The 27,000-nt window shown below is 49.6% G+C and overlaps 1 protein-coding gene across 13 annotated transcripts in view; it reads left to right on the forward strand.

Annotated features, from left to right (window-relative positions):
- The window catches only part of LOC146772312 (unconventional myosin-IXb-like), a 373,359-nt gene that overhangs the window by 338,125 nt on the left and 8,234 nt on the right, over positions 1-27,000 (forward strand). For 8 of the 13 annotated variants that reach the window (XM_085638103.1, XM_085638104.1, XM_085638107.1 and 5 more), the window contains 5 exons: positions 513-641; positions 1,269-1,374; positions 2,104-2,235; positions 8,532-8,655; positions 26,655-26,702. In XM_085638103.1, coding sequence (XP_085494229.1) covers positions 513-641; positions 1,269-1,374; positions 2,104-2,235; positions 8,532-8,655; positions 26,655-26,702 — 539 coding nt within the window. The remainder of the gene's footprint in view (positions 1-512; positions 642-1,268; positions 1,375-2,103; positions 2,236-8,531; positions 8,656-26,654; positions 26,703-27,000) is intronic. The other 5 variants (XM_085638105.1, XM_085638111.1, XM_085638112.1 and 2 more) reach the window with 1 other exon arrangement.

The following is a 27,000-nucleotide window of genomic DNA, read 5'->3' on the forward strand; positions in this document are numbered from 1 at the left end:
ATGCAAGAAAGATGGCACTTTCTCACAAGTGGCTCCTATATATGGCTTGCCGCTGTCACTTCAGGGAAGGGGGACAAGTCTGCTTCGGAGTCCAACAACATCACCTATTTAGCGCAGGAGGTCAATTGCTGGAAAACATTTCTCAATCCAGCATGGTGCCTGGGAGAATTTTGAAACAAATTGAGGAACCTGTGGGTAGATTGACTGTCCACGGAAACAGCATTCCAGCAGGTAAGTAACTTGTTCATTTGGACCCAGAAATCTACCAATTCATGTATCGGCAATTGACAATCACCAGACTGACCTTGTACGTGCTGCTTAATCAGCTTTTGCTGTGTTGAAGTCCTGCATGATTGAGTTGTGTATTAAAAGAAACTCAGACAATACTGTTAGAATGTTTAGAATTCTAACATCAAAGTCTTGATGCAGTGTGTTTTATTATTTAAGGAATGTTGTTATTGTAGTTTTTGTTCGCCAGTGCATGACTTATAAACCGGGCATTCCCTTTGCAGATCCAAATTCCGTAAAGCTTGAAAACTATCCAATTCATACGATCACTGGAATCCTGAAGCAGTGGCTGCGAGAGCTGCCGGAGCCGCTTATGACTTTCAGCCAGTACAATGACTTCTTGCGGGCTGTTGGTATGTTTCTCGGTGATGTTTTTCATTGTCATGCTTTTGGCCAGTCAGGAGACGCTCTTGCAATGACCACTATTCTCTATGTAGAAGAGCCCTGTGCTTCTGTCTCGACTAGGTGCCGCCGAACAGGCAAGCGCACAGATGTCTTCAGAAGATAGTCCGTTAGCCTCAGTAGTTGGTACCTAAAGTCAAATAAAGACCAGCTGCAAGAGGTGGTGGTGGTACTGCTAACCCAATAAAAATGTCTTGTTGGTAAAAAGCTGGAAATATAGGGCCAGATGTATCAAAGGGTACCCATTCTATATCTGTGGAAAAGTGTGTTCATACATATGGCCATAGTGCTTTTCTTTAAAAAAAAAAAAAAAAAGGATTTATAAGTCTCTGTAATGCACACGATGTGGAAGTTGCTTGAAGAATTCATTATAACTTCCTCTCATAAACATGTTTGAGGATGAGCCGCCTGTTGAGGGAGAATAGTACAGCAATCAAGAATTACGCTTCCATTTTTGGGGATTCTACATACTACGCTGAATTTGTGGCATTTTGCTCCTGTTCTAGCACTGAGCTGCGAAGGCTTTTGGCATCTCTCAATAAGTTCCCCATATTCCACCCCTCTCTCTACTTTCACAGAGCTCCCTGGAAAGCAAGAACAACTGTGTGCACTTTACAAGGTCATAGAACAGCTCCCGCAGGTCAACCACGACACATTGGAGCGGCTTATCTTCCACCTTGTCCAGTAAGAGCTTCCAGCACAATTCTATTTTTTTTTTTACCTTTTATATTTTAAGTCAGGATCCAAACTGATATTCACGTTCTCATGACCTGCATTGTTTGCAAAGCTATGTATCTATACAGTTTAATGTATTGTTTATCATTTATTGTTAAAAAGTTATTTAGATTTTACTTCATTTCCTCTGTCCCTGGAAACCAGTCCGCACAATGCTTAAACATATTTTTAAGTCTTGTCTCACAGCATAACAAACATTGATACTAATAATCATGCCGTCTTATGCCTTGCTCACAAACCGCCATTGTTTTGGTCTCTGTCTACCTTCATCGGTAAACCTATAACTACTGCTATGCAAATTTTGTGAAGCACTCCGATGCCTTCGGGTCAAGTTTGCGCTATATAAAACTCTACAAATAAATAAAGAAATATTGTGGTCAGGGACATTTTACTACAACAGTTGCCGTTTGTCTGTAACATTTCAACTAAGGGAGTATTTCCCAGACAGCCTGTATCTTGTGCCTCTATTTGAAGGGGGTTGACTGGGCTGGGGAAGGATTCTGTTGCAGAGAATCATACATTATCTAGTATCTGGAGGCTTCTCAGGTAAACTTGGTAACTGTAACTCTTGGGTGTTGGCATGAAAAAGAGTGGTTGCTGGTGGTACAAATACAGACTGCAATTTTCGTAAAGACTTAATTGTTTTAATTTTGCTCTCGATTATTTTTACCTTTACAGAGTAGCTTCACTGGAAGACGTTAATCGAATGACGCCCAATTCTCTCGCTATTGTCTTTGCTCCATGTCTTCTGCGATGCCCAGACAACTCAGATCCGCTGACCAGTATGAAGGACGTTTCTAAGACGACAACGTAAGTGTCAAAAAATAATATATGCTGGGAATCAGGAATGCCCTCAACAACTGGCATACTTAAAGAGAATGGCGTGTAGCAGCACATCTTGCATGAGCACGTAACAATGAGGGGTTGGAGGCAGTTTTAACGAAAAGGCTGCCTAAGGGAACTCTGTTTTTGAACTATTGGGTCTAGGCAAGAAGCATATGTCTTGGCTCTCAGCTGCCCAACTCGGGGGAGACTGAGCCCAATGGAAAGGCAGTCATGAGTTTAGTTCTTTCAAAGTGTAATGTCATGCTCCGACTGGGTGTCGCTCTTCAACAGAACAAAGCCCTCCTTTGGGCCTTCAGTACAGTCAACAAAGTCTAGGTTTTTTCCCTCTTTTCGCATTCCCTCACTTTTAAAAGTGACTTTTATTTTAGAAAAAAAACTTCTTACAATGGGTCTTTTGACATAAAACACACCCGCAAACATACACTCACACCTTTTTGTTTTTTGACTAAGTTGAAACTTTGCTCTGTTTACCAAGTCAGTAAGTCATGCGGAGCCTGGATATACTGTAACAAGAGGGGTGTATTAACATTCAAAGCTTTTCCTTAACAAAGTTTAGAATGTTATTGTAATAATTTGGCAAGCTTTGTGCACTGCATGAAGGTTTCAACGTTTTCTAAAATAAATTGTGTAAATAATAATTCACAAAAGTAGATTTGGAATCAAGAGATCCAAGCAAAATTCCAAGTCAGTTGGATAATTCTCTTAAAAGGCTTTTCCCGGATAGTTTTTTTTTCAGTAACACTCTCACATAGTCATTTTCACCCACAGGCAAAGTTTTGTAAAGTTTACAAAACTTGCCTACCTTTGCAAAGTTGATTAACTTTGCAAAATGTGATGGTCGATTTAATTTTTTTTTTATTTTGCCTGCTGCAATTCACAATACATGTTCACCCTCAATGATCTGTTGAAATTGTGGACAATTCTTTACCACATAAAACTAAAAAAAAAAAAGAACTCCAATTTAATGGAACAGAATTTCTGATACTTTTTAGGTCTCGCCTGACTCAGCGCATGCGCTGGTCTGGCGAGACTTTTAGTATGGGCTTCAAAAAAATGCTACCATGGCCGGCCTACAGCTTGCGTGCATGTGCGTGCTTACGAGCAGAGGCACCATATGGCTTTGCTCGTCATGCTCATTAAGCGCAGCGCGCGATCGCGATCCGTTTCACTTTCGCGGCCAATGCTTGTTGATTTTCTTTGCAGTTTTAGGGTCAACCCTGTTGCCCTAAAACGTGACTTTGAAGCTGCTGACAGAAACGTGTTAGTTTCTTACTGATAAAATCATGTCACTCCACCCTTTTCCCCTAATATATACCGTCAGAACCGGCTGGGTCAACAAGTGACTGCGCCTCATCGGTCTCCAGCAGCAGTGCTAGCTGCAGTTATTGGCGACCCCCGAATGTGAAGGTAGTCTCTTTTCCCCTAGCTATAGAAACCTGCATGCCCGACATCGAAGGGCGCTGGGGTAGTAGGGGAGCGGTCTTGGGGCTGCCAATGCGCTGGTAGATCACCACCCCTCTCCCCAGACGCGGTCTGCGGGTTACCTTAGCGACGGGCGTCCGCAGGAGGGTCTATGCGCTCCTCCTCCCCAGCACCTCTAATGGCAGGCTGCATGGTATGGGCGCCGCCATCACTGTTGTACTCTGAGCCGCTGTCAACGCCATGCGCACTGCAGCCACCCTGCCTTCCGTGAAACTGTGCGTCCCCGTGAACCTGTCCTACCCGGAAGTAAGTGTCAGGCGCGTGAGCTTCACCTTCGGAAGCGTGGCAGCTTTCAGATTTGATAGTGCTAGCGCACTACGAGTGCGTGACATTTAACGCGCAGATAGGGTTGCTATCTTATTATTTTTTTTTTTTTTAAATACTATCCGTGTCTTTTACGTTGTTCGTGTTAGGGACGGCAAGAGGTGTTAGCTGAAAAGGTATGTCAGGATTCATTTCTTTTTTTTTTTTTTTTTGAAAAACCTTTATTGACGTTTCAATCACTTACACGTATGGGCCTACAACCCCCCGGGCCGGCCGCTAAGCAATCAGAACAATAAAAGCACATGTAAACACAGGCGGCACCTCGGAGAGCAAAGTCTACAATACAGTATAGTCCGGCCAATGAGCCGCTCAGGTAGGACACCAGGAGAGAAAGGGTTTTTCATTTTATAATAAAACAAAACAGTAGGATCAGGTGCCAAACAGTTTCCCAACAGCGATAAGGGGCAAGGATAAGAGACGCAAGCAGCAAGCAGCAATACATTGAATCAATGGCGCAGACACGGGAAAGTACGGATGGGGAGCAATATCAAAGATAGTTGCGCCTACAGGTCCCCGTACCTAAAGCCCAGCGAACCCCCCGGAAACTGTGGCACACATTAAGAGCAAGCGATTCACAATAAGAGAGGTGTACCGCGCTGATCCCAGAAAAACAAGCAAAAAGAAACAGAGAAGAAAAAGGAGGCCATGGAAAAAGAGATAAAGACTAAAGAGTCCCCTCCCCCATCCCCCCACCCTGCACCTCTGCGAATGAGTATGGCCCCACCCCCCAGCAGTGTGCCTGTCGCCCTGGAACTAGACCCGAAATATAGAAGAGACAGGGAAAAAAGGAGTAAGAAAGAGCCCCCCCAGACGGGGGGCGGAGGGAATGTAATAAACTGGAGGAGGGCCTTCAAAACATACCCCCGGCTTCTCCCTCCCGCACGGTGAAGTCTCCCCACAGCAAACAATTAGCAGCACCAGGTTGATCATATCAAAAAAGGAGGGGGGGAGTGGGGAGCATTATGCACCAACTATGCGAATAACCATGAGAGCACGCAACCATGAGTCCGCCTGTCTACTAGGTGACCACTCCCGAAGGATCAGCCTCAGCCTTGACCGCTCTTTGCGATTCTGCCCATGCCTGCCCCTCGACCCAGCACCATGTCCGATGTCCCAAGGTACAGGAGTGTCCAAAAACAGTCGGGAAGCGACGCACACAGGTGGGGTGGAAGTCTCTGAGCATCAGCACGGACCGCTTCATGGGGGGGGCGTCTTTTCCAGTGCCGCCCCAGGATCTGCACTGCACACAAGGTCCAGACAGGCTGAAGCAGTCAAATGAGACACACGTTGCTGGAATCGTCCCTGGGCCGCCGGAGATTGCGCACGGGACAAGGCCACCATCTTCCGCTCAGGTCCAATACCTCCGGAGCAGATCAAGCCCACAGTTAGCCGACCACACGGTAGCATACTGTCCGGAGTGTCCGGCTGTACACTAATCGCGGGGGGGGGCCGCAACATCTTCCTCCTGTGTGCAGTGTGGAAAGCCACTGTGTACTTGTGGACCAGCGTGCCGCCACTGTCCCAACGCTGATACCACACCATCTAGCTTCCTCCCCAGGACCCCGGCGCCATGAGCCAAGGAGTAATGAAGGGCACCAAGGGCCTCCAGGAGGTCGCCGTACCCCAGAGCAGCTCTCTCCGATCGCTCTGCCACACTCCCGACCGTCACACACCCCCAGTCCCGCTGCGTCCCAGCGGACAGGATGGTAGGCTGCATAGTGACAAAATGGCCGCTGGGAAGGCCCGACTCGTATTGGGGCCAGGACCCCGGGACCAACGCCTCAAGGTCCACGTCGCTGAAGACAGGGATCCTGGGGGAGGAACAGCTTCAACCGTTGCGCGGTCACGGGCAATAGTCGTCTCCGCCACAGACCAGCTCCCGCAAAAAGCCGGGAGCAGCCCGCAAGGATCAGGCCGAACCAGGGACGGCGTCCGGGCAGCTCACCGTCAAAGGCAGGGGCAAACACCACAGAATCCGAGAATTGCACACCCGGGCATGTCCTCGGTCCGCAGCGCTCAGCAGGGGGGGAGCGACCACAGCAAAATGCAGGCCGAAGGGAGCACCACTCCGGCGGACCGACTCCACCCAGTCACCACAGGCCGCTGTTGTTAAACTGCCGCCCGGCCAAGGCGTCCACTCGAGGTCCCGGCTTCGGGACCGCACGGGCCGCAAAGTTCAATCGCTGATTTCTCCGGCGGTACTGCAGTCAGAAACCTCAGGGTCACACGATCGGTTGCCACTTTCGTTTACGAACACGATCTCGTAGCGCAGAATAAGGATCTCATGCAGGATATCCGTGCGGGATGCGGAGGTTCACGGAGCCGGGAATCTACGCTGCCGTCCCGGTCGCCATCTTGGCTCCTCCCCTCAGGATTCATTTCTGACTTGACAATTAGACGTCTGTCTACAGACCTGCCAAGTGTCACTTATCAGGGGTTAGACTAATGCATTCTGGGAATTTTCCCGCCTTACCACGAGGTTCCAGAATGCTCATTCAAATCAGCTGCTGTTGGATTTTTCCCATGATTGCTCTTATCTGAAACGATCTGGACCAGCAGTTCTCAACCTTTTGACATCTGTCAACCCCTATTGGATTAATACTGGAATGTGTTAAGTAAATAACAGTCAACAAGCTTAGAGGTTTCTCAGCTTAAATCCTTGGTCTCAAAACTCCTGGCATGGCCAGGTACAACCGGCTGAGATCCAACCCTCTTCAGAAACATCACATAGCATTCTACTGTGAACACCTCACCGACATGCTATTAAGAGCGAACACCATTCCAACCTCGCTGCATTCTATCCTACGTACTGATGCAAACCCACTTGTGTACTATGATGCGTAGTGCAACACAACACATCTTCCTCCAAAATATAACTTAAGGTACACACATCAGTTCCTGATACTACATACATACACATTTTTAAAAAAAAATGTTCACTCCCAGGAAAACATAGCCAAAGGAGCAAATTATGCATTAGAATTCACAGGTACAACATAGTCATCAAACTGTTTAGGTTTCACGGTTACTCTACCCAACCTAGAAGTAACGGTTGCACCACTCTCCTCCTCTAAGTTTCCACCATTAGTAGAACTGCTGGCATTTTCACCATCTATAACTTCTAATCTTGTTTGATCCAGGCCGGCAAGTCGTCTATCCATTCATGCTCCCCGCTAACTTCACCTGTATTTGGAACAAGTTTAGGAGTAGATTCACTGACTAAACCTTTGAACAATGATAACCTTTTGGCATTCCAAACCTTCCCATCACTCAACAGGACAGAGTTGCACAGTATTTTGACTACCTTCAAAGGTCCAGAATACCTATTCCCCCCCTTTGCGCACAAGCCTACCTTTTTCACTTTCACCAAATCTCCCACTTTGAGGTTCACTGTCATTGCTCCGTGCAAATTATCATATCTTTGCTTGTATTTCTCCTGTCCGGACTCCATTCGGCGTCTAACTCTATTAGCAGACCAGCTGTCTCTCTTGGTGTTATCTACCACCCCATGTTGTCCTTAGTAAGTCGAGACATCCCTCTCATCAACTCGAAAGTGCTATGATCTGTTGCTTCACATCAAGTTACTCAGAATGTGCCTATAGTGTTCCTTAATTCATCCTCCCAATCCATACCATTACTTTTGGCCAGTTCAATTAGGCCCTTTATCACTCTGTTAAAGCACTCAAAGTTTACGTTCCCTTAAAAGGCCGTAGTTCTATGTGCTATCTCAGTTTGCTTCATGAAGGTCTTAATACATCTGAAATAAACTGCCCCCCATTGTCACTAACTATGACCTTGGGTAAACCCTCACGTCCAAAAACATCTTCAATGGAATTTACTACCGACCAGGAATCAGCTTTATTCACTACTTTGACATCATGCTTCTTGTAACAAGCATTTGCAATGCAATAGGTCTCGCATTTACGCGAGTTTAAGTCATTGGCATTGTAAATAACAATGCCTTTTATTTATTGTTTTAAAACGGAAACAAAAATAAAAGGCATTGTCATTTGCAATGTCAATAGCTCAAACTCACGTAAATGCGAGACCTATGGCATTGCAAATGCTTGTTGTGGTTTGTGGCTCTCTACATTTAACCTTTTGTGTGTGCACACTGCAGAATGCCGTAACACCTCTGCTTTGTGGGCAGTTTCGCCGGAAGCCTTTGGAATCCAAGAACTGGGGGTGATTCTCATTTATCTATTTTTCTTTTCCTCACTCACGCCACCATTTCCTTTGTTTTCCCTACTCTAGTCCTGTTCACTTTCCTACTTACTTACTAAATGGAAGTTCTTACTGCTACAACCCTGTGCTCACTTATTTATGCTGAAGTTCTAGGTGCTGCCGTTCAGCTCTCTTACCACCTCACCGTTTACCTTAAAGCCTTTAGTCCCCACATCTCATGCATCTTCTTACTGGCAGATATCTAACTGCTGATGTCCCCATCTCTTCAGGTGCCTTGAGATGCTGATCACGGAACAGATCCGGAAATACAAGATCAGAATGGAGGAAATCTCGCAGCTAGAGGCAGCAGAGACCCTGGCAATTCGGCGGTTGTCCTTGCTAAGACAGAACACAGTAAGTAATGAAGTGAAATAATTTCATAGTAGCTCATTGGAGTAGAGATTCTCTAGTCCAGAGGTCTTCAAACTTTTGTAGGTTAAGCCCCCCCAGCTGAATTTTTTTAGATGTCGGGCCCCCCCACCACGTGACAGAAATTTTGGGAATCTGGTACACTACATAATCGACCGCCACCCGCATATCCCGGACCATATCCGGCAAATAATGTTCAACACAATAAGTGTGTTTAGTAAACTGCAGGTTTGTGAGTGGGTGTGGTTAAATGAGAAGAGATTTTTACACAGCTCAAAAATAATAAAGATAAAATGTGCGCAAATTGTTTTTACTAGGAGGCTTTATTTTACACAAGTCATAGATTGATAATAACACCACCAACATTAATGTGACAGGTGTGCCTATTTTTCGCCACAGAGACGGTCAATCTGTGGATGGATTTTTGCTACTGCCATCCTCCGGCTGTGCTCCAAATCCACTAATTTTACAGTGTATAATATCTGTGAAATGCTCTAATTTCTCATATGTGAGGGCCCGTTTTGATCTAAAAAAACGTTATGGTTGTTGCATGAAACAAGCGCATTTCTCTGCAAAAAGTAATAGACTTTCCCACATCAATCACATTAAAAAAAATGAAAAAAACGGTATTCACAAGAATCTGTTTAGGTATTATTCCAGGCCATCAGGGCAAAAACCGAGCTCTGTCTATCAAGGGGCCCCCTGAAAGGCTGGATTGCAGTGCATGTAAATGTGTACTTTAGGACGAAAACATGATGGGGCACTACATGCCCCTACTTGTTTACAGGGGCGCAACTAGACCCGAACTTCGGGGGGGGGGATGGGGGGGGGGGGTTGTTAACACTCCCAGCCAGGGCTGGCCATAGCACTGGTCGCACACAGTGCAACAGTATTTTTGGCACCCCCTCCCCCATTTCCTTCTTCTCCATGAATTCCCTCACTACCACTCACCTACAGTGCACCTCATTCTCTATCGCACCTTTCTGACAAACATTTCAATTTTTTATAGCACTAATCATAGTTTACTCAGACTCAGTTCTTTGATCTGCATGGTACACATTCTTTGTAGCAGGCACATTATCCCTCTGCGCAGGTAGCTGGAGTGCCCATGTGAGTGCACAGTGAGCGATGCATCAGTGTGTGAGAGAGGTGAGAGGAGTGACAAGGTGAGTGAGGTGACCATATGAATTTGGGTGCGGATGTAAGTGCAGAGTGGGACGGATGAATGTATGGTTAGGGATGGGCTTATTTGAGTGTGATTGCAGATTGAGCAGTGAGGGGGACAGGTGAGCGAAGTGTCACATGAGTGCAGGTTGAGTAGTGTGTTCGTGTCACTGCAGGGTGAGGTACAGGGCGAACAGCGCAAGTGCATTGTGAGTGCAGAGCGAACACTGAGTGCAGGTTGAGCAGGTGAATGCTGTGAGTGCATGGGGATCCGTGTGAGGGCATTGTGATCGCTGTGAGTGCAGGGTGAGCATGAAAGTGAAGGGCGACAATGAGGAGAGGTGTCTGAATGCAGGGTGGATTCCCAGACACTTGTTATTGATAGCGGCGTAAGGTTTCAGATATGTTAAACTATTGCTATTATGGCATTAACCAGGGATTGAGGGTGGAGGAAATAAATAATGTGTTGATCTTGCAACAAACTTCCAGTTTTATGATTAGGGTTGCCAGCTCATTATTTTGATGTCCCATGCGGTACACAAATAAGCAGTCACCTAAAGCTGTATTCTCAGTACTTATCTGTGCGTACTTTGAACAGCAAATTTTGTTCTAGGGCTGCCTGAATGATCCTTGACTGATAACTAAAGGGAACAACGACAGTAAAGTCACATTACAAATTAATACAAACTTCTTTATTTATAACCTGTATTTAGTGTCAAGACAGGCAGCTTGCAGGCTCTTTAAACCACACATGGCTGGCATTTTCATTTGGCAACTTGAAGCCATTTTAGCCATGTGGACGTTGTGCGCCTGCATGTGTAACTTTTTTTTTTTTTTGTAAACAAATTTTATTCGTCAAATACACGTCGCGAAGCTCTGTAACCCAGAGACTTCCATAGCATCAAGAAACAACATATCGGCTTTGACAATTTTCTCATGAGATACCTAATGGAAATTACAGAAGAAACGTGCATAACAAAAACCGTCCCCCCAATGAAATGAACATTGAACAATCCCTCCCCCCACCCATCGCACCGCCAATCCAGTCAAGGCAGCAAATCTGTTTGCGGCTACAATTCTGTCATCACTACAAATCATGTCCATACAACACAGCTGCGCCCAATATACACATGTTTGCACGTCCCCCAAAAGCAAAGAAGTGAGCGCCGGCCACCCAGGCAGTCATTCCACTGGAATGGGTTCCATTTCTAATCCGCCCACCGCTTCCAAATTTTATAGTGTTTTCGCGGGCAGCCCCGCGCCACATAAATGGGGGCCTCTAGCCCCATACAGAAATCCAGCCCAGCCTTCCAAGCTGATATTGGGGGGGCGGCCGTCGCCTTCCAGGCCCTTGCTATATCTCGTTTGGCAAGGGTAAAGCCCAGGAGCATCAGATGGCGCTTATAAACATTGCCCCCTATATCATCCATCACATGTAGGAGCACCAGTTTAGGGGACCGAGGAAGATCCCAACCCAGAACCTCCGAGAGGTATGTCAGTACCCCCCGCCAGAACCTGCCTGTGTAATTTTAAAAGAAACGTGGTCTCCTTTCTGGGATGAGGAGGGGGTTAAATTCCTTGGGCTGAAATTATTCAGTTGCAGTGGGAGGCAAGGAGTCTCCTCTGCTATGAAACCAAACGCAGAGGAACAGACAGTCCACAGTGGACTGTCTGTTTGTTCGCTTTTGGTTCTAGCAGAGGAGAGTCCTTGCCTCCCACTGCAGCTGAAGCATTTCAACTGTAGGAATTAGCCAGCTGATTGGAAAAGAGATTGTTAGGGCAGTTTGAGCAAGGGCTCTGTTCTGGAAGTTCATTTCTCCTTCTGTGACTTTGATAGTTTTATCAAAATCAAGGTTTACTGTGCTTAGAGAACAACAGAGGCACCTCCTGCGATTGTCTTTTTTTATGAATTTGTAAAATTCTTCCTGCATGCTATCGACAAATTGTTCTGCTGTGCTCAGCCAGTGATAAGTTGTTGCTGTTTTTATATGTTCTTCAGAAAAAAACATCTCTAAAGCTTGTGCCTCATTGCAGATTACTATGCAGAGGCAATATACCGTACTGTATATCAGTTACAAATATCTGGTGTTTGAAATTACTTATGGGTGTACAATCTGAAAGAAACACGTTAGTTAGATTCCTCACCTTAGAATATCCCCAGGCGTCAGACTGGATCCGGAAGATTTTTCGTCAGCAATACCCCTTGCGCGTCGCTAGGCGTCGTCTGCGGCTCCGCGTCCGTCGTCGCGCGCTGACGTCAGTTCTTCTTTTTTCCGCGCCAGTAAGCGCAGATCCGGGAGAGCTACCCCTTTAGTCACTTTTTGACTAACTTTTTCGATCCCTTTTGATCTTGTCTCGACTCCGGTGCCGGTAGGATGCCTGGTTTTAAAGCCTGTGCTGACTGTAGCCGCTTGATGTCGGTTACGGACCATCACCGCCGGTGCCTTTACTGCTTGGGCCTCGACCACGACGCGGAGTCGTGTTCGGACTGCAAGGCCCTGACCTCGAAAGCTAGACTGGAGCGGTCCCGTAAGCTTCTCAAGATTCGCCACTCGGCTCCGCGCCCCTCTCGATCCCGGTCCAGGAGGAGGTCCAAGGATCGGTCGCGGAGCCACAGCCGACGTCACCATCGGTCGTCGGGATCCAAGTCTTCGGGTAAGTCGAAGCACTCCAAGAAGTCCAAGAGGCGACACCGCTCTTCGGACTCCCCTCGCCGGTCGCGCGACTCGGCCGAGGGTCAGGGTCAGGCGCCGCGCAAGTCCCCATACCCACCGGTCCCTGGGACTGACGCGACGCCGGCGGAAGTCAGTGCCTTCCTCTCGGCCATGAGGAACCTGGCTCCGCTGTCGACGCCCGCTGGCGCGCCTTCGGGCCCCGCGGACCCGACTGGGCAACCTTGCCTGCCGGCGGCTCCGGCGCCGTTGACGGCTCCGGCCTCGACGCCGCAAGCGCCCGAGGGACCCGTTCCCGAGTCCCCGCCGACGCCGGTCGACCTCGTCACGCCTCCTCCGCCGGCGTCGACACCGGTACCACCTCCGATGCCGACTCCGCTCGGCGTCGAGCCCCGGTTCAGTCCCGGTCCGGGCCCGGCGCCGATACGGCGTCGATGGACGCCGCGTTCGGCGCCGCTGGAGACACATTTTGTCTATCGCCCGGCTCCGATCCTTCCTCCTGCATACCAGGAATCGGATGATGGGGACAACTGGGAGGGATCCGAGGATCCTATGGCCGTTCAGGCTCAACTGTCACAGGACTGGGCAGATGAACTGGGGGAGGCCAGTGGTCTGGATACCTCTCCGGACACTGGATTCATCTCTCCTCCGACTGTGGCTTCGGAGGAGGGTGCTGCTTTCTCTGTGGTGCTGCGCAAGGCGGCCGCGGCCCTTGGGCTCGAGCTACCTGCCGTGGCTGTGAGGACTAACGTCCTCACTGAGGTGCTTCAGTCTGCAGCAAGCTCCACTGAGCCTCTGCTGCCATTCAATGAGGCCCTCACTGACGTTCTGCAGGGCACCTGGTCCAAGCCCTCCACAGTCCCTCCTGTGGATAGGAACGTCGCCAGGCGCTACCGCCCTGCTCCGGGCGACCCCAGTTTCCTGTCCCAACACCCTACCCCCGAGAGCCTGGTTATCCAGGCCTCTACCTCCCAATCCTCCTTCCCGACCGCTCCGCCGGACCGGGATTCCAAGAGGCTGGAACAGTTTGGCAAGAAGCTGTTCTCCTCCCTTAGCTTGGGCCTGCGGTCTTTGAACACCGCCTGCCTCTTGGACCGTTATTCCCACTCTCTGTGGGATACGGTGGAGGACGTGCTGCCCCTGTGTCCGGAGGAGGTCCAGACACGACTTACCCAGGCTCTGGCCGATGGGAGGGATGCAGCACGACATGCTATCCGATGTGGGCTGGACACTACGGACTCGCTGGGTAGGGCGATTTCTACCTCAGTGGCGCTTAGACGTCACGCCTGGCTGCGGTCCACGTCCTTTTCGGGCGATGTCCAGAGCACCCTCATGGACATGCCCTTTGATGGCACTCGCCTTTTCGGCGAGAAAGCGGACAGTGCGCTGAATCGCTTTAAGGACTCCCGGGCTACGGCCAAGTCCTTGGGCCTCTCGGCCCCGCGGTCGCAAACTTCCGCCTTTCGTGGCCAAGGAAGGGGTGCCTCCTCACGTGCGCCTAGCCACCAGCCGCAGAACCAACCTGCGCGCGGTCGCGGACGTGGTTTCCGCCGAGGCGGTTCTGGAGGACGACGCGGTCAGCCCACCTCCACCCCGGCAGCATCCGCCTCAAAGCCTTCCTAGTCCGAGCTTTCAGGCCCATTCCACGCCAGTGGGCTGCAGAGTTCGCCATCACCTGCTCCACTGGCGGTCCATCACATCGGACAGGTGGGTGCTGCAAATCGTCCGAAGGGGCTACTCCCTCCCCTTCGAGACGACCCCTCCAGCCATGCCACCGCAGAACCACCGTATCTCGGGGGATCATTTGAATCTTCTCCACGAGGAAGTTTCGGCCCTCTTGGCCAAGGGGGCCGTCGAGAGCGTTCCGAGCCCAGAAGTAGGTCGTGGTTGTTATTCCCACTACTTTCTGGTTCCCACGAAGGGCAAAGAAGGCCTACGCCCTATCTTGGACCTCCGGAACGTCAATGCCTTCCTCCGGAAGGAAAGGTTCAAGATGTTAACTTTGGCTCAGGTTCTAGCTGCCCTAGACCCTGGAGACTGGATGGTAGCGTTGGACTTGCAGGACGCATACTTCCACATCCCCGTCCTGCCGGCCCACCGGCGTTACCTGCGGTTCACGGTGGGCCAAGAGCACTTTCAGTTTACCGTGCTCCCCTTCGGCCTCACCAGTGCCCCTCGGGTGTTCACGAAAGTGATGGCGGTGGTCGCAGCTCATCTGCGCAGATCAGGGGTTCCAGTGTGGTAAATAAAATAAATATTACCTGACTGAATTTCGTACGGAGTCTTAAAATAAAGTAAAATAGCTCAAAATAACAAGAGGCAGAATCCGTGGTATAAGAGGTTTTCTAATGGGCTTTATTCCATTCAAAATGGCCGACTCGAGTGGCGGCCTTCAGGTTCCGTCACCACGAGGGTTCAGGAAGTGAAGTACAATAACTTATTAACAGACATACATTTTTATAATAAGTGCATTACAATGAAACGAATGTAGAAGGCGTAACATTTGATAAGAAAAATGACGTAACAGTGACATAATCGAAACTAGGCGTAATAAGGAATAAAAGAAACATGATTGGTTAGAATTATCAGACATAGGTGGATCTATAAGATAATACTTGGCATAGATGCGCGCGCAGCAGCATGACGTGTAATTGACGTGTAACTAGGGGGTGAAGGGGACTTGACATTTAGCTCTACATGTGGAGACGAGAAGTCTGGGGTCAAGTCATCCTAATCCCAAATCATATCTAACATCCTATGTTTAAAGAACTATGTTATCCACAAGGAAGAGACTCTCGGACAGAATCTATTCTATACTGACTATGTGCGTGTACAAGCGTCTAAGTGTCTATATGAGATGCGAGGGGCAGAAAACTTTCCATAGCAACAGGGCTATGAATCACTTGCATGAAGACAGAGAAGCCTGGCCTTTTGCTTGGTAACTGGAGGAATGTTTACTTAAACTACTAGGCAAGAATGCATCGGCTGAAGAGCAAAATAGATAATTCGAAGGTGAAATACAACTTCTTGGCAGACAGGCGAAAACTGGCCGAGGCAGGCACCGTTAGCTGCACAGAGAGTAGGACAAAGTTCATGGATACAGATGCGAGCTCAAGCTGAAGCTGTCAGAGACAGAGAGCAGGGAAAGGCTTTGAGGACAGAATCGGGCCTACTCGCCTGAACTGTAAAAATGGAGTAACTTGGCCATATAAAGTCGGTGGCCTTTTATACTTAGGAATCGAATATCCAGCCCATTGATGGCGGATCTGACAGAGAACATGTTGACGGTAGACACACATATGTTTGCGTCTTAGAAACTGGAACTGGAGGGAACATACATGTACTTGTAACATGCATATAGAACCGTTGGGGTCCAAGATAGGGGACATAACTGACCAGGAAAATCCACATTTCCACACCAGTCTTCCCCTATCTCGACGACTGGTTGTTGAAGGCGGCCTCGCCCCAGACAGTCGTCTCCAACCTCCAGACTACGGCGGATCTCCTGCATTTGCTGGGATTTTCCATCAACGTGCCGAAGTCGCACTTGAGTCCCTCTCAGAAGCTCCTCTTCATCGGAGCGGTTCTCGATTCGGCGCAGTTCCGGGTCTATCCGCCGGAACAGCGGGTCCGGGATATTCAGGCCCTGATTCCCATCTTTCGGCCTCTATCCTGGGTTTCGGTCAGGCTAGTGTTGCGGCTTCTGGGGCTAATGGCCTCCTGCATCCTACTAGTGCATCACGCCAGGCGGCGCATGCGGGCTCTGCAGTGGGACCTTAAGTTTCAGTGGGCCCAGCATCACGGCAACCTGTCCGACCATGTCTTGATCTCGGAGGGCACTGCACGACAGTTGCAGTGGTGGCTCACGGACCGCGATTGGGTCAAGGGCAAGAGCCTCTCCCTTCCCCAACCGGAGCATGTCGTAGTGACGGATGCGTCCCTCCTGGGATGGGGGCCACATGGGGGAGGCGGAGATCAGAGGACTCTGGTCTCCGGCGGAGTCTCGTCTCCACATCAACCTGTTGGAGTTGAGAGCGATCCGACTTGCACTGAAAGCCTTCCTTCCGTCTGTCAGGGGAAGTGTCGTGCAGGTGTTCACGGACAACACCACCGCCATGTGGTATTGCAACAAACAGGGCGGGGTGGGGTCGTGGACCCTTTGTCAGGAGGCTCTGCGCCTCTGGACGTGGCTGGAACGCCAGGGCGTCACCCTAGTGGTTCAACATCTGGCGGGCTCTCTGAACGCCAGAGCAGACGAACTCAGCCGCCGGTGCATGATGGATCACGAATGGCGTCTGAACTCCGAAGTGGCGCAAGGTCGCTTTCAGCAGTGGGGAGAGCCTTGGTTAGATCTATTCGCCACCGAAGAGAACGCGCAATGTCAGCAGTTCTGCGCGTTGGAATTTCCAAGGCGGCACTCGCTCGGCGACGCTTTTCGTCACGAGTGGAGTTGCGGTCTGTTGTACGCCTTTCCGCCTATACCACTTCTGCCCAGAGTGCTGAAGAAGATCGGGCCCAAGTCATCTTGGTGGCTCCGGATTGGGCACGAAGGTACTGGTATCCCGAGCTACTCAGTATGTTGACCGATCCTCCGATACGTCTGCCCCTTCGGGAGGATCTTCTGTCGCAGCAGCAGGGGACGGTCCTCCACCCGAACCTGTCCAGCCTCCACCTCCATGCGTGGAGATTGAGCGGCGGCAGTTGATGCCATTTGACTTGCCTCCTGAAGTCTGTGATATCATTCTGGCAGCCAGGCGTCCCTCCACAAAGACGGTATACGCCTGCCGGTGGAACAAATTTGTGGCATGGTGCACAGCAAAGGCTGTGGATCCCCTTTCCGCCCCTCTTTCTGAGGTTCTCCTCTTTCTTCTTTCTTTGGCCCGGCAGGGCTCTGCCCTGGGCACCCTGAAAGGTTATCTTGCTGCCATCTCTGCCTTCTTGCGGCTTCCTGATCAGCCTTCTCTTTTCAAGTCCCCTGTCGTTACACGCTTTCTAGAAGGCATTACTCACACGTTCCCTCCTGTCCCTTTTGTAATGCCTCAGTGGGACTTGAATCTTGTTCTCACATTTCTCATGTGTGCTCCCTTTGAGCCTCTTCATAATTGTCCTCTTCGTCTGCTGACGCTTAAGACTGCTTTTCTGGTAGCCATCACCTCGGCTAGACGGGTGAGTGAGCTCCAGGCTTTATCTTCAAAGCCTCCTTTTCTCTCTGTTCACCCGGACAAGGTTGTCCTTCGGCCTCGTCCCTCCTTTCTTCCGAAAGTGGTGACTCCATTTCATCTTGGGCAGTCTGTCACCTTGCCCACCTTCTTTCCGCCTCCGCATCCTTCCAAAGAGGAAGAGAGGCTCCACCGTCTGGACCCAAAACGTGCGCTCTCCTTTTATTTGGACCGCACAAAGCAGTTCCGGGTGGACGACCAGCTTTTTGTTGGATACGTGGGTGCTAAGAAGGGGAAAGCTGTGCACAAACGGACCATCTCTCGGTGGGTCGTTTTGTGCATCAAAATTTGTTACTCCTTGGCAAAAAAGGACCCTCCTGTTGGGCTCCGCGCCCATTCTACTCGGGCCACAGCGGCTACTACTGCTTTGGGACGGGGTGTCCCTTTGCAGGACATCTGTCAGGCGGCGACGTGGGCTTCGCTACACACGTTTGCCAGGCATTATTGCCTTGACAGCCAAGTCCGGAGGGATGGCTTCTTTGGCCGTTCTGTCCTCCAGGACTTTCTGGTGTGATCTTGGTTCGCAGACCCACCACCGGGGATGGTATTGCTTGGGTATCTATTCTAAGGTGAGGAATCTAACTAACGTGTTTCTTTCAGATGAACAAGTTACTTACCTTCGGTAACGATGTATCTGTAAGAAACATTAGTTAGTTAGATTACCCCAGTATTGGAACTTTCATAGATTCTCATGCTTTGTATCATTCCCCGTCGTCGGAATGGGAGCCTCGGTAACAAAAATATATATATATATACATATGTATCACCCTAGAAACAAAAGAGAAAAATAGGCCTAGGCCTCATCTCATTTTGTAGTATATCACCCTCTTTGTGTAAAAGAGCCCAAACTTTTGCCAGGACCAATCAGCACAGCCTCACCCTCTGGAACCTTCCTGAGAGAGCTCAGAGCCTCAGATTTTTCTACCGCACGTTGTGCTAGGGAGTCTCCACTGAGCTCTGCTCAGTTTTTCTCAGAATTCAACTTTTGGATATCTTTATTGCCATCTTTTGTGACAGAATGTCAGAAAAGGAGAAGAAAGCTTTATTTAGAGCTTGTGCCTCTTGTGGGAAGAAGAGACTGTTTGTGGAAGACAAACATGAAAACTGCATATACTGCCTGTACCCGGAACACAAGGCCACAGACTGTAAAATTTGTCGGACCTTCTCGACCAAGACCTTGAGAGACAGAGAGGGGCGCTTGCTGACGTGGCTGCAGAAGCTAAAGACCAGGACGGAGGTCCTCTCTTCGGATGAGGAGGAATCAATCTCTGGCACCTCCTCCAGGAGATCGAAGAAGAGGGGTAGGTCATCTCCCTCCACTTCTGTGGAACCCCCTCTCAAGGTCCCTCTCAAAGCCCCTCACGGGATCTCTGACAGGTCTGAGGAGGCTGGTCCCAAAAAATCTCCTCACGATAGTGTAAAGGAGAGGCAGGGACGAGCTACTGTGGACATAGCCCCTAAGGACAAGAAGGAGGTTCCAACATCATCCCCTCCGTCCCAGAAGGAGAAACCTGTAAAGAAACATGCTACAGAAACTCCTCAGTCAGTTCCAGGAAAGAAACCGCGTCCGTCGACGCAGGCGAAAGCAGGTACGTCGACGACGATCTCCTCAGTTAAGACTGTTTCCATGGGGTCGTCGACGAGACCGTTGACGATATCTACTTCGTCGTCTTCGACAGCGGTGTCGACGACGAAGACCACGTCGACGATGACGACGACGAGTTCGTCCATGTTGATGACTACAAGTTCGTCGACGAGACCGTCGACGGGTGCTCCACCGACGATGAAACATACTCCGTCGACGAAGAAGAAAGCTCCGTCGACGACTGCTCCGTCGACGACTGCTCCGTCGACGACGATTACAGGACTGTCGACGGCCTCATCGTCGACGACGATTTCAGCTCCGTCGACGACAGTTGCCCTTCAGTCGACGATGTCGTCGTCTAGTTCGTCGACGTTGGTAATCCCTTCGCCATCGACTCCGTCGACGGGACCGCCGACGGGACCGCCGACGACGAAAAATTCGGAATTTGCCACCCAAAGATTAATGATTACACTGGACATGACTTCCCCTAGGCGGGTCACGCCTTTGCCACCATCCATGCTTCTCGAGGACTCGGAGGAGGATGAGGAGGATGGGCAGTTTGGGGACGCATACAGCCCTTCAGACCTGAATGTCAAACAGCAGGACACAGATACGGAGGAGTTTTATGGTCCAGAGGTGCAGGAGGGGCACCAAAGCTTGACACAGGGATTACACCCCCGCTCTCTGAGGCAGGACTTGATTGCTTTGCCAGTGGCTTTAGTGTCGGATTTGCAACAGATGCTGCAAGACTATAAATCTCGTTTTCCGACGTTGCCGGATCGCACTCCAGTGCGTCCTTCTACATTGGTAGTGCCACGTGACATGCCAATGGACTTGCCACCTCTACCAAGAGAGATACCTCGTACCATTTCACCGGTGGTGCCCTTAGTGGTTCCCCAACCTTCAGGTACGGAACCTGCTGATGGAGACGCACAAGATGCAGATACGGACGAAGACGGACAGGTGATCCCTCTTACAGATCCAGGGGATCCGGATGGGGACCCTGATGATACGCAGGATCCAGATGCTGTAGGCCGAGAGACAAATATATCGCCTCCAGCAGACATTGGTGGTTTCCATAATTTGATGGAACGGGCATCCAAGCGGTTTGGTTTGCCCTTTACGGTGGAGCAGTCCGACTGCTTCTTATATGACTTTAAAGCTCAGTATAAGAAGTCGGTAAGATCAATTCCCATTATAGAACATGTCTGGGATGAGGGACTTAAGACAATGCAAAATCCAGCGACAGTCATTCCGGTTCTTCCCCGGCTGGAGAAGAAATACAAGGCACCTGAAGGCAGTCCTGCGTGTCTTCTAGGTCAACCTAAGCCGGATTCCGTTATTTCACAAGCCGCACAAAGTAAGTCAAAAAATCCGTCCACTCCATTAACCACGCCTCCAGATAAAGAAGGCAGAAGACTGGACAATGTGGGTAAAAGATTCTCCACCATGGCCAGCTTGTTGGTGCGTGCGGCTAATTCTCTGGCTATTCTGGGTAGATACGACCGCCAGATGTGGTGTGATATGGAGCCATTCCTGGACCAGCTACCAGACTCTAGTCAAGAGGAAGCCAGACAGGTGCTGATGGAGGGAGAAAGATGCTCTTCGGAAGTCATCGACTGTGCGATGGACATTGCTTCAACTGCTTTCAGGGCTTTGGCAGGGTCAGCCGTCTTGCGCCGTCAAGGCTGGTTGAAAGCGACCTGGTTTCGCCAGGAGGTCCAGAATAAGATCTTGGACCTCCCCTTTGACGGGGAGATGCTCTTTGGTAAGCATGTGGATGACGCCCTCCAAAGCATTAAAAAGGACACCGACACAGCTAAGTCCTTAGGATCTTTGAACTATCGCAAAGTGCCATTCAGAGGGGCACGTGGTCGGGGGTTTTCTAACTACAGAGGAAACCAACGACAATATTCCACACAATCAGGACAGTCCTATAAAGGTCAATATTCCAGCCAGCGCCAAGGACAGTCGGCGTCTTTCTCTCGGCAGTCCCAGAGAGGACGTCAGAATCGTCAGGGACGAGACAACGCCAAGAGGCAATAGCGGCCTCCTGGCTCTGGCTACTGTTCCTCCCCTACCACAAACACCGGTCGGGGGCAGGATATCTTTTTGTCTGGACAGCTGGGTGCGTTTAACATCAGACCGGTGGGTCTTGAATATAGTTCAGAGTGGCCATACGTTGGAGTTCCAAGATCTTCCTCCAACAAGAGCTCCAGACGCCCGTGCAGCGAAACATCTCCGACTATTACATCTCGAAGCCCACCAGCTTTTCATCAAAGGGGCGATAGAGCCCGTGCCGCTTTCACAAAGGGGCAAGGGGTTTTATTCCAGGTTCTTCCTGGTTCGGAAGACGGAGGATACATGGCGTCCTATACTAGACCTCAGGGAGCTCAACACCTATCTCATCAAGCTCTCTTTCAGGATGGTCACTCTCCAGGATATTCTACGACTACTCAATCCGGGAGATTTTTTGGTATCCCTGGATTTAGAGGATGCTTACTTTCATGTTCCGATCCACCCAGCTCACAGGCAATATCTACGCTTCACAGTAGGCAAGAGCCATTTCCAGTTCAAGGTGCTCCCGTTTGGCCTTCGGTCGGCACCCCGCATTTTCACGAAAATGCTGGCACCAGTCGCTGCTTTTCTGAGGAAGCAGTCCTTGGAAGTGTTCCCGTACTTGGACGACTGGCTCATCAAGGCTCCGTCGTTCAGGGCAACGTCTCAGGCTGTGTCAACTTGCATAAGATTGTTCGCCCATTTGGGTCTTCAGCTCAATGTGTCCAAGTCGGAACTGATACCCTCCAGGTCACGGAAGTTCCTTGGGGCTATTCTGGACACGAGACGATGCACGGCTCGTCCGTTAGAGGAGCGTCAGGGCAAACTGACCACTTCCGCTCGTCAAATGCTGCACAAGAGACATGTATCGGTTCGACAGTACAAGTCCTTGCTCGGATCAATCTCATCCTGCATACCTTTGATACCGCATTGCAGGCTTCATATGCGTCCTCTACAGGAGGAGTTGGACAAACAGTGGCGCCAGGCAGAAGGATCGTTCAACGACAGAGTGTGGATAACGCCTGCCATGCGCACAGCATGCGAATGGTGGCTGGTGAAGGAGAACATCGCAGGAGGATTAACGTTCCGAATCCCTCCTTCTCCTATGGTGGTGACCACGGATGCTTCCCTAGAAGGGTGGGGAGCTGTCCTCCAGGAGCTTCAGGTCAGCGGTCACTGGAGTCCAGCAGACAGACTGCACCACATCAATCTTTTGGAGCTGAGGGCCATTCACTTAGCCTTGCTGGCGTTCCTTCCCAGACTTCAGAACCGTGCAGTGCTGGTCCGGACAGACAACACGACGGCCATGCACTATATCAACAAGCAAGGGGTAACAAGATCGCGGACGCTGTCCAAAGAAGCTCAGGTGATCTGGGATTTTGCGATCTCTCACGGGATCACTTTGCGAGCCGAGCACCTAGCGGGGTGTCTCAACATCACAGCGGATGCTCTAAGTCGGCAGACGAAGGGGACACACGAGTGGGAGTTGGATCAGGCCACGCTGGAGGCAGTGTTCAAGAGATGGGGTACTCCGACCATAGACCTCTTTGCGACACCGGAGAACGCCAAGTGCCGGTTTTACGCAAGCAGGGTTCCCCAGCGAGGGTCTCTGGGGAATGCCCTTTCGATTGCTTGGTTCGGCGCATTTTGCTACGCCTTTCCTCCGATTCCCCTCATTCCTCGAGTTCTCAGGAAGGTCAGGGCGGAACCATGCAAGATGATCCTCATTGCTCCAGCATGGGCGCGGCAGTTCTGGTACTCGGAACTCCTACTTCTCTCCCAGGATCCCCCGATTCGCTTGCTACTAATTCCATCTCTATTATCGCGAAATCAGGGGCAAGTCCTCCATCCGGATCCGGAGTCACTTCACTTGTCAGCGTGGCTCCTGAGCACAGAGAATTCCGCCATCTGAATCTGTCTAAGGAATGCAGGGATGTTCTATCTCAGGCGCGGGCACCAAGCACTAATAAGACCTACAGGGCAAAATGGAAGAGATTTTGCCTTTGGTGCCAGAGGAATAAACTCCATCCTTACAAATCCCTGCCACATCAGATTTTGCCTTACATCCTGTCTCTGGCTAAATCAGGTCTGGCGCACTCTTCGATCAAGGTACATCTGGCTGCCATATCCCGCTTTCGACGGAAGACATCGGGGCCATCTCTATGGTCCGCAAGGATTGTTAGGCAGTTCCTTAAGGGGTTATTTCGGATGTATCCTCCGGTCCGGCCACCTCCGCCTATCTGGCAGCTTAACCTAGTACTGGCTCAACTGATGAAAGCGCCTTTTGAGCCGATTCACAAAGCGGACTTGAAGTTCCTATCTTGGAAACTAGCCCTTCTCCTGGCATTGACTTCGGCTAGGAGAGTTAGTGAACTCCAGGCTCTCTCTATAGTGAAGCCTTTTCTACAGTTCAAGAGGGATGTCATGATTTTGAGAACCAACCCTAAATTCATCCCGAAGGTGCCTTCGGAGTTTCATTTGAATGAACCCTTAATTTTGAACTCCTTTTTTCCGCGTCCTTCCACTCAAGCGGAACGAACATTGCATTCTTTGGATGTCCAAAGATGCCTGAAATTCTATCTGGAGCGTACACGCTCTTTCAGAAAGTCTACTCAACTATTTATTGCCTACAGTGCACCACGGAAGGGGTTGCCGCTCGCCAAGAGTGGCATTTCCCGCTGGATCTCCAGTGCAATTCAGTACTGTCATCAGGCTTCGGGCAAACCTTTGGATAAAAAGGCCCGGGCGCATTCTACGAGAGCGATGGCGTCTTCAGTGGCTCTCTTTGCTGGAGTGGCGATTAAGGACATTTGCAGGGCAGCAACGTGGAGCAGTGTACACACCTTCACGAAGCACTACTGCCTGGAATCGGTGGGACGAGCTGACGCTGCTGTTGGTCAAGCAGTCCTCCGGAATCTTTTTCCAATGAGAGGTGAGCTTTCCCTACAATCCCTCCATCCTGGTAAGCACATTTGTTTTCAGTAATGCTTGTTTTATCATGTACACTGAGATGATTTTGTAAAGCCATGTATTTACCGAAATGTGCTTGTCGTGATCTACTGCTTGCTATTCTGATACAAAGCATGAGAATCTATGAAAGTTCCAATACTGGGGTAAGAAAACAAGTTACTTACCTGTAACTTTGGTTCCCCAGTATTGGTAACTTTCATAGATTCTCATGCGCCCACCCACCTCCCCTGGGAAAGCTCTGTCGGTTTACTAAGGTAGTGGCTGTTGGCACAACGGCTACGAAAATCTGAGGCTCTGAGCTCTCTCAGGAAGGTTCCAGAGGGTGAGGCTGTGCTGATTGGTCCTGGCAAAAGTTTGGGCTCTTTTACACAAAGAGGGTGATATACTACAAAATGAGATGAGGCCTAGGCCTATTTTTCTCTTTTGTGTCTAGGGTGATACATATGTATATATATATATATTTTTGTTACCGAGGCTCCCATTCCGACGACGGGGAATGATACAAAGCATGAGAATCTATGAAAGTTACCAATACTGGGGAACCAAAGTTACAGGTAAGTAACTTGTTTTCTTCCTCACCGACCCACCCATCCTCCCCGTTCTGCGAACTGACATCTAGGGTTAAGGTTATCCTTTTCAAGCCCCTAGATTTTAGTTTTTGGCACCAGTGTCGGTCTTTGCATGGCTCTGCGTTCCTGGCGCGGAAAGCTATGTACAAGAACTGACGTCCGCGCGCGAGGGCGGCGTCTAAGTACTCCAACGACGTCATTCCGGCGCACGACGCCGACGACGGACGCGGAGCCGCAGACGACGCCTAGCGACGCGCAAGGGGTATTGCTGACGAAAAATCTTCCGGATCCAGTCTGATGCCTGGGGATATTCTAAGGTGAGGAATCTAACTAACTAATGTTTCTTACAGATACATCGTTACCGAAGGTAAGTAACTTGTTCTTCAGTGCCATGATTGCTTTTGTTGTGCCCCCATGTTTTAAAGTTTTACAACGTTACTTTGTTAGTCTGAGTGATAAGATCTGAAACGGTTAGCTCCTGAAATTAAAAAGAATGAGCACGTCTTGCCCCATCGATTTCCCCTCCCTCCCCCTCCCTCCAACCCTCTGTTTCTGCCGAACACCGGCCAATTCCTCCCCAACCCGCCCCCCACCCCCTTCGAAAAAGCTCTCTTACATTTTGTAGATTTCATTTCAGCAAAGTCCTTCATACCCAGGCGACGGGAAAACCCAGGAAACAAAGAAGGAAAGGCAGCAAGCAGTGGAATGCTGGAACTTTATGCACGCAAATTTTGCGACACTTCCTGCAATCTCTGCTGCTGTCCCATCATTGGTGGAACGTCAGTGGTGACGTTCCTACCTGCTGATTAGCTGCTGCTGCTCCGGCGTTCTATCAAAAATCCCCATTTGAAATGGGTGACAACTTGCGATCTTAGCACAGTACAAGTTAAACAAAGGAAAGATTTTGCAGTGTGCGCCCCCCCTGGGATGGTGTCGCACCCCCCCTCCCCAGGGGGGCGCGCCCCACAGATTGAAGAACAATGCTCTAGTCGAACCTGTACATTATTGCCCTTCACTGTTGTGCTTTTTTATGTCTTCACAAATTATATATTTCAACTAATAGTTTAAAACGTGTTTTTTCATGGCCCAAAATGCATTGTACTTGTTTACACATTATGTTATGTTAACAATGAGTGCCTCAGCTAGTAGGTACTATACATAAGATTGTTTGAAATAGGTCAAAGTGCAGCACATACAGAAATGTTGAACAACCAGTGCTGATTCCAAGCATTCCTCTCATTTGTTAGCATTAGATCAACATTCTTCCCACATCCATATGAACATTCCTCACATTGTAAAGATCTGTTTAAGTGTTCCATTTCAGCAGCTCTCTATTCCCAGACACTCAGATATGCCACGTGTCCTAAAATAAATGGACCAACCATTTCTATGGTGAAATTCCTGAACTGTGGACTGTCATAGTGGCTTGTGTGTTGTGAAAACTGACCACTGTCCAAGTTGGGATTTCAAACCGGGTCTCGTTTGGACGAGGTGATAAACCTGTAACTTTTGGACTCCAGGTTTAAGCCTTAATGTATACTATGTGGCAATCCGAAGGAGAGAACCCACATGGTGTTTCCCCCTGAAGAAGTTAAAGCACAGGCCTGTTTTGCGAAGTGTTTGATCCTTTTCCTTAAGGGAACTGAAGCCAGAGAGTGCACAATAGAATGCCCAGCCTTGTGCAGAATTGAACTCCCTGCTTGATGATGTATGTTGGTGAATTGAATCTTGGTTCTTCTCTCTCTAGCTCTGGCCTCTCCGCCTCGGTTTCTCTTCTTCTTTGGAGGGGTTGCTGGTAGGTAAATGACCCTCATGAGTCCCTCTTGCATGAGTAGTCTGCACACTCTATCCCACCCATTACAGTTTGCATTGAATACTCACATAGGTACTAGTGCATGTTGTTTGTAAAGCATGCGCCCTGCATGACCTGTAGCTTTCTGGAAGCCCCCTACCTCTCCTCAGTCGGCAGTCTAAATTATCTGCATCACTCACCAGGGACTTTTTTCAAAGGTCGGATTAGGCAAATTTTCAATTAATCATTTCACCTGTTTGACCTGGAATGTTAACAACGGCTTCGTCAGGTAATTATGTAT

This window comes from Triturus cristatus, chromosome 12, assembly GCF_964204655.1.
Source record: "Triturus cristatus chromosome 12, aTriCri1.1, whole genome shotgun sequence".
Classification (NCBI taxonomy): Eukaryota; Metazoa; Chordata; class Amphibia; order Caudata; family Salamandridae; genus Triturus; species Triturus cristatus.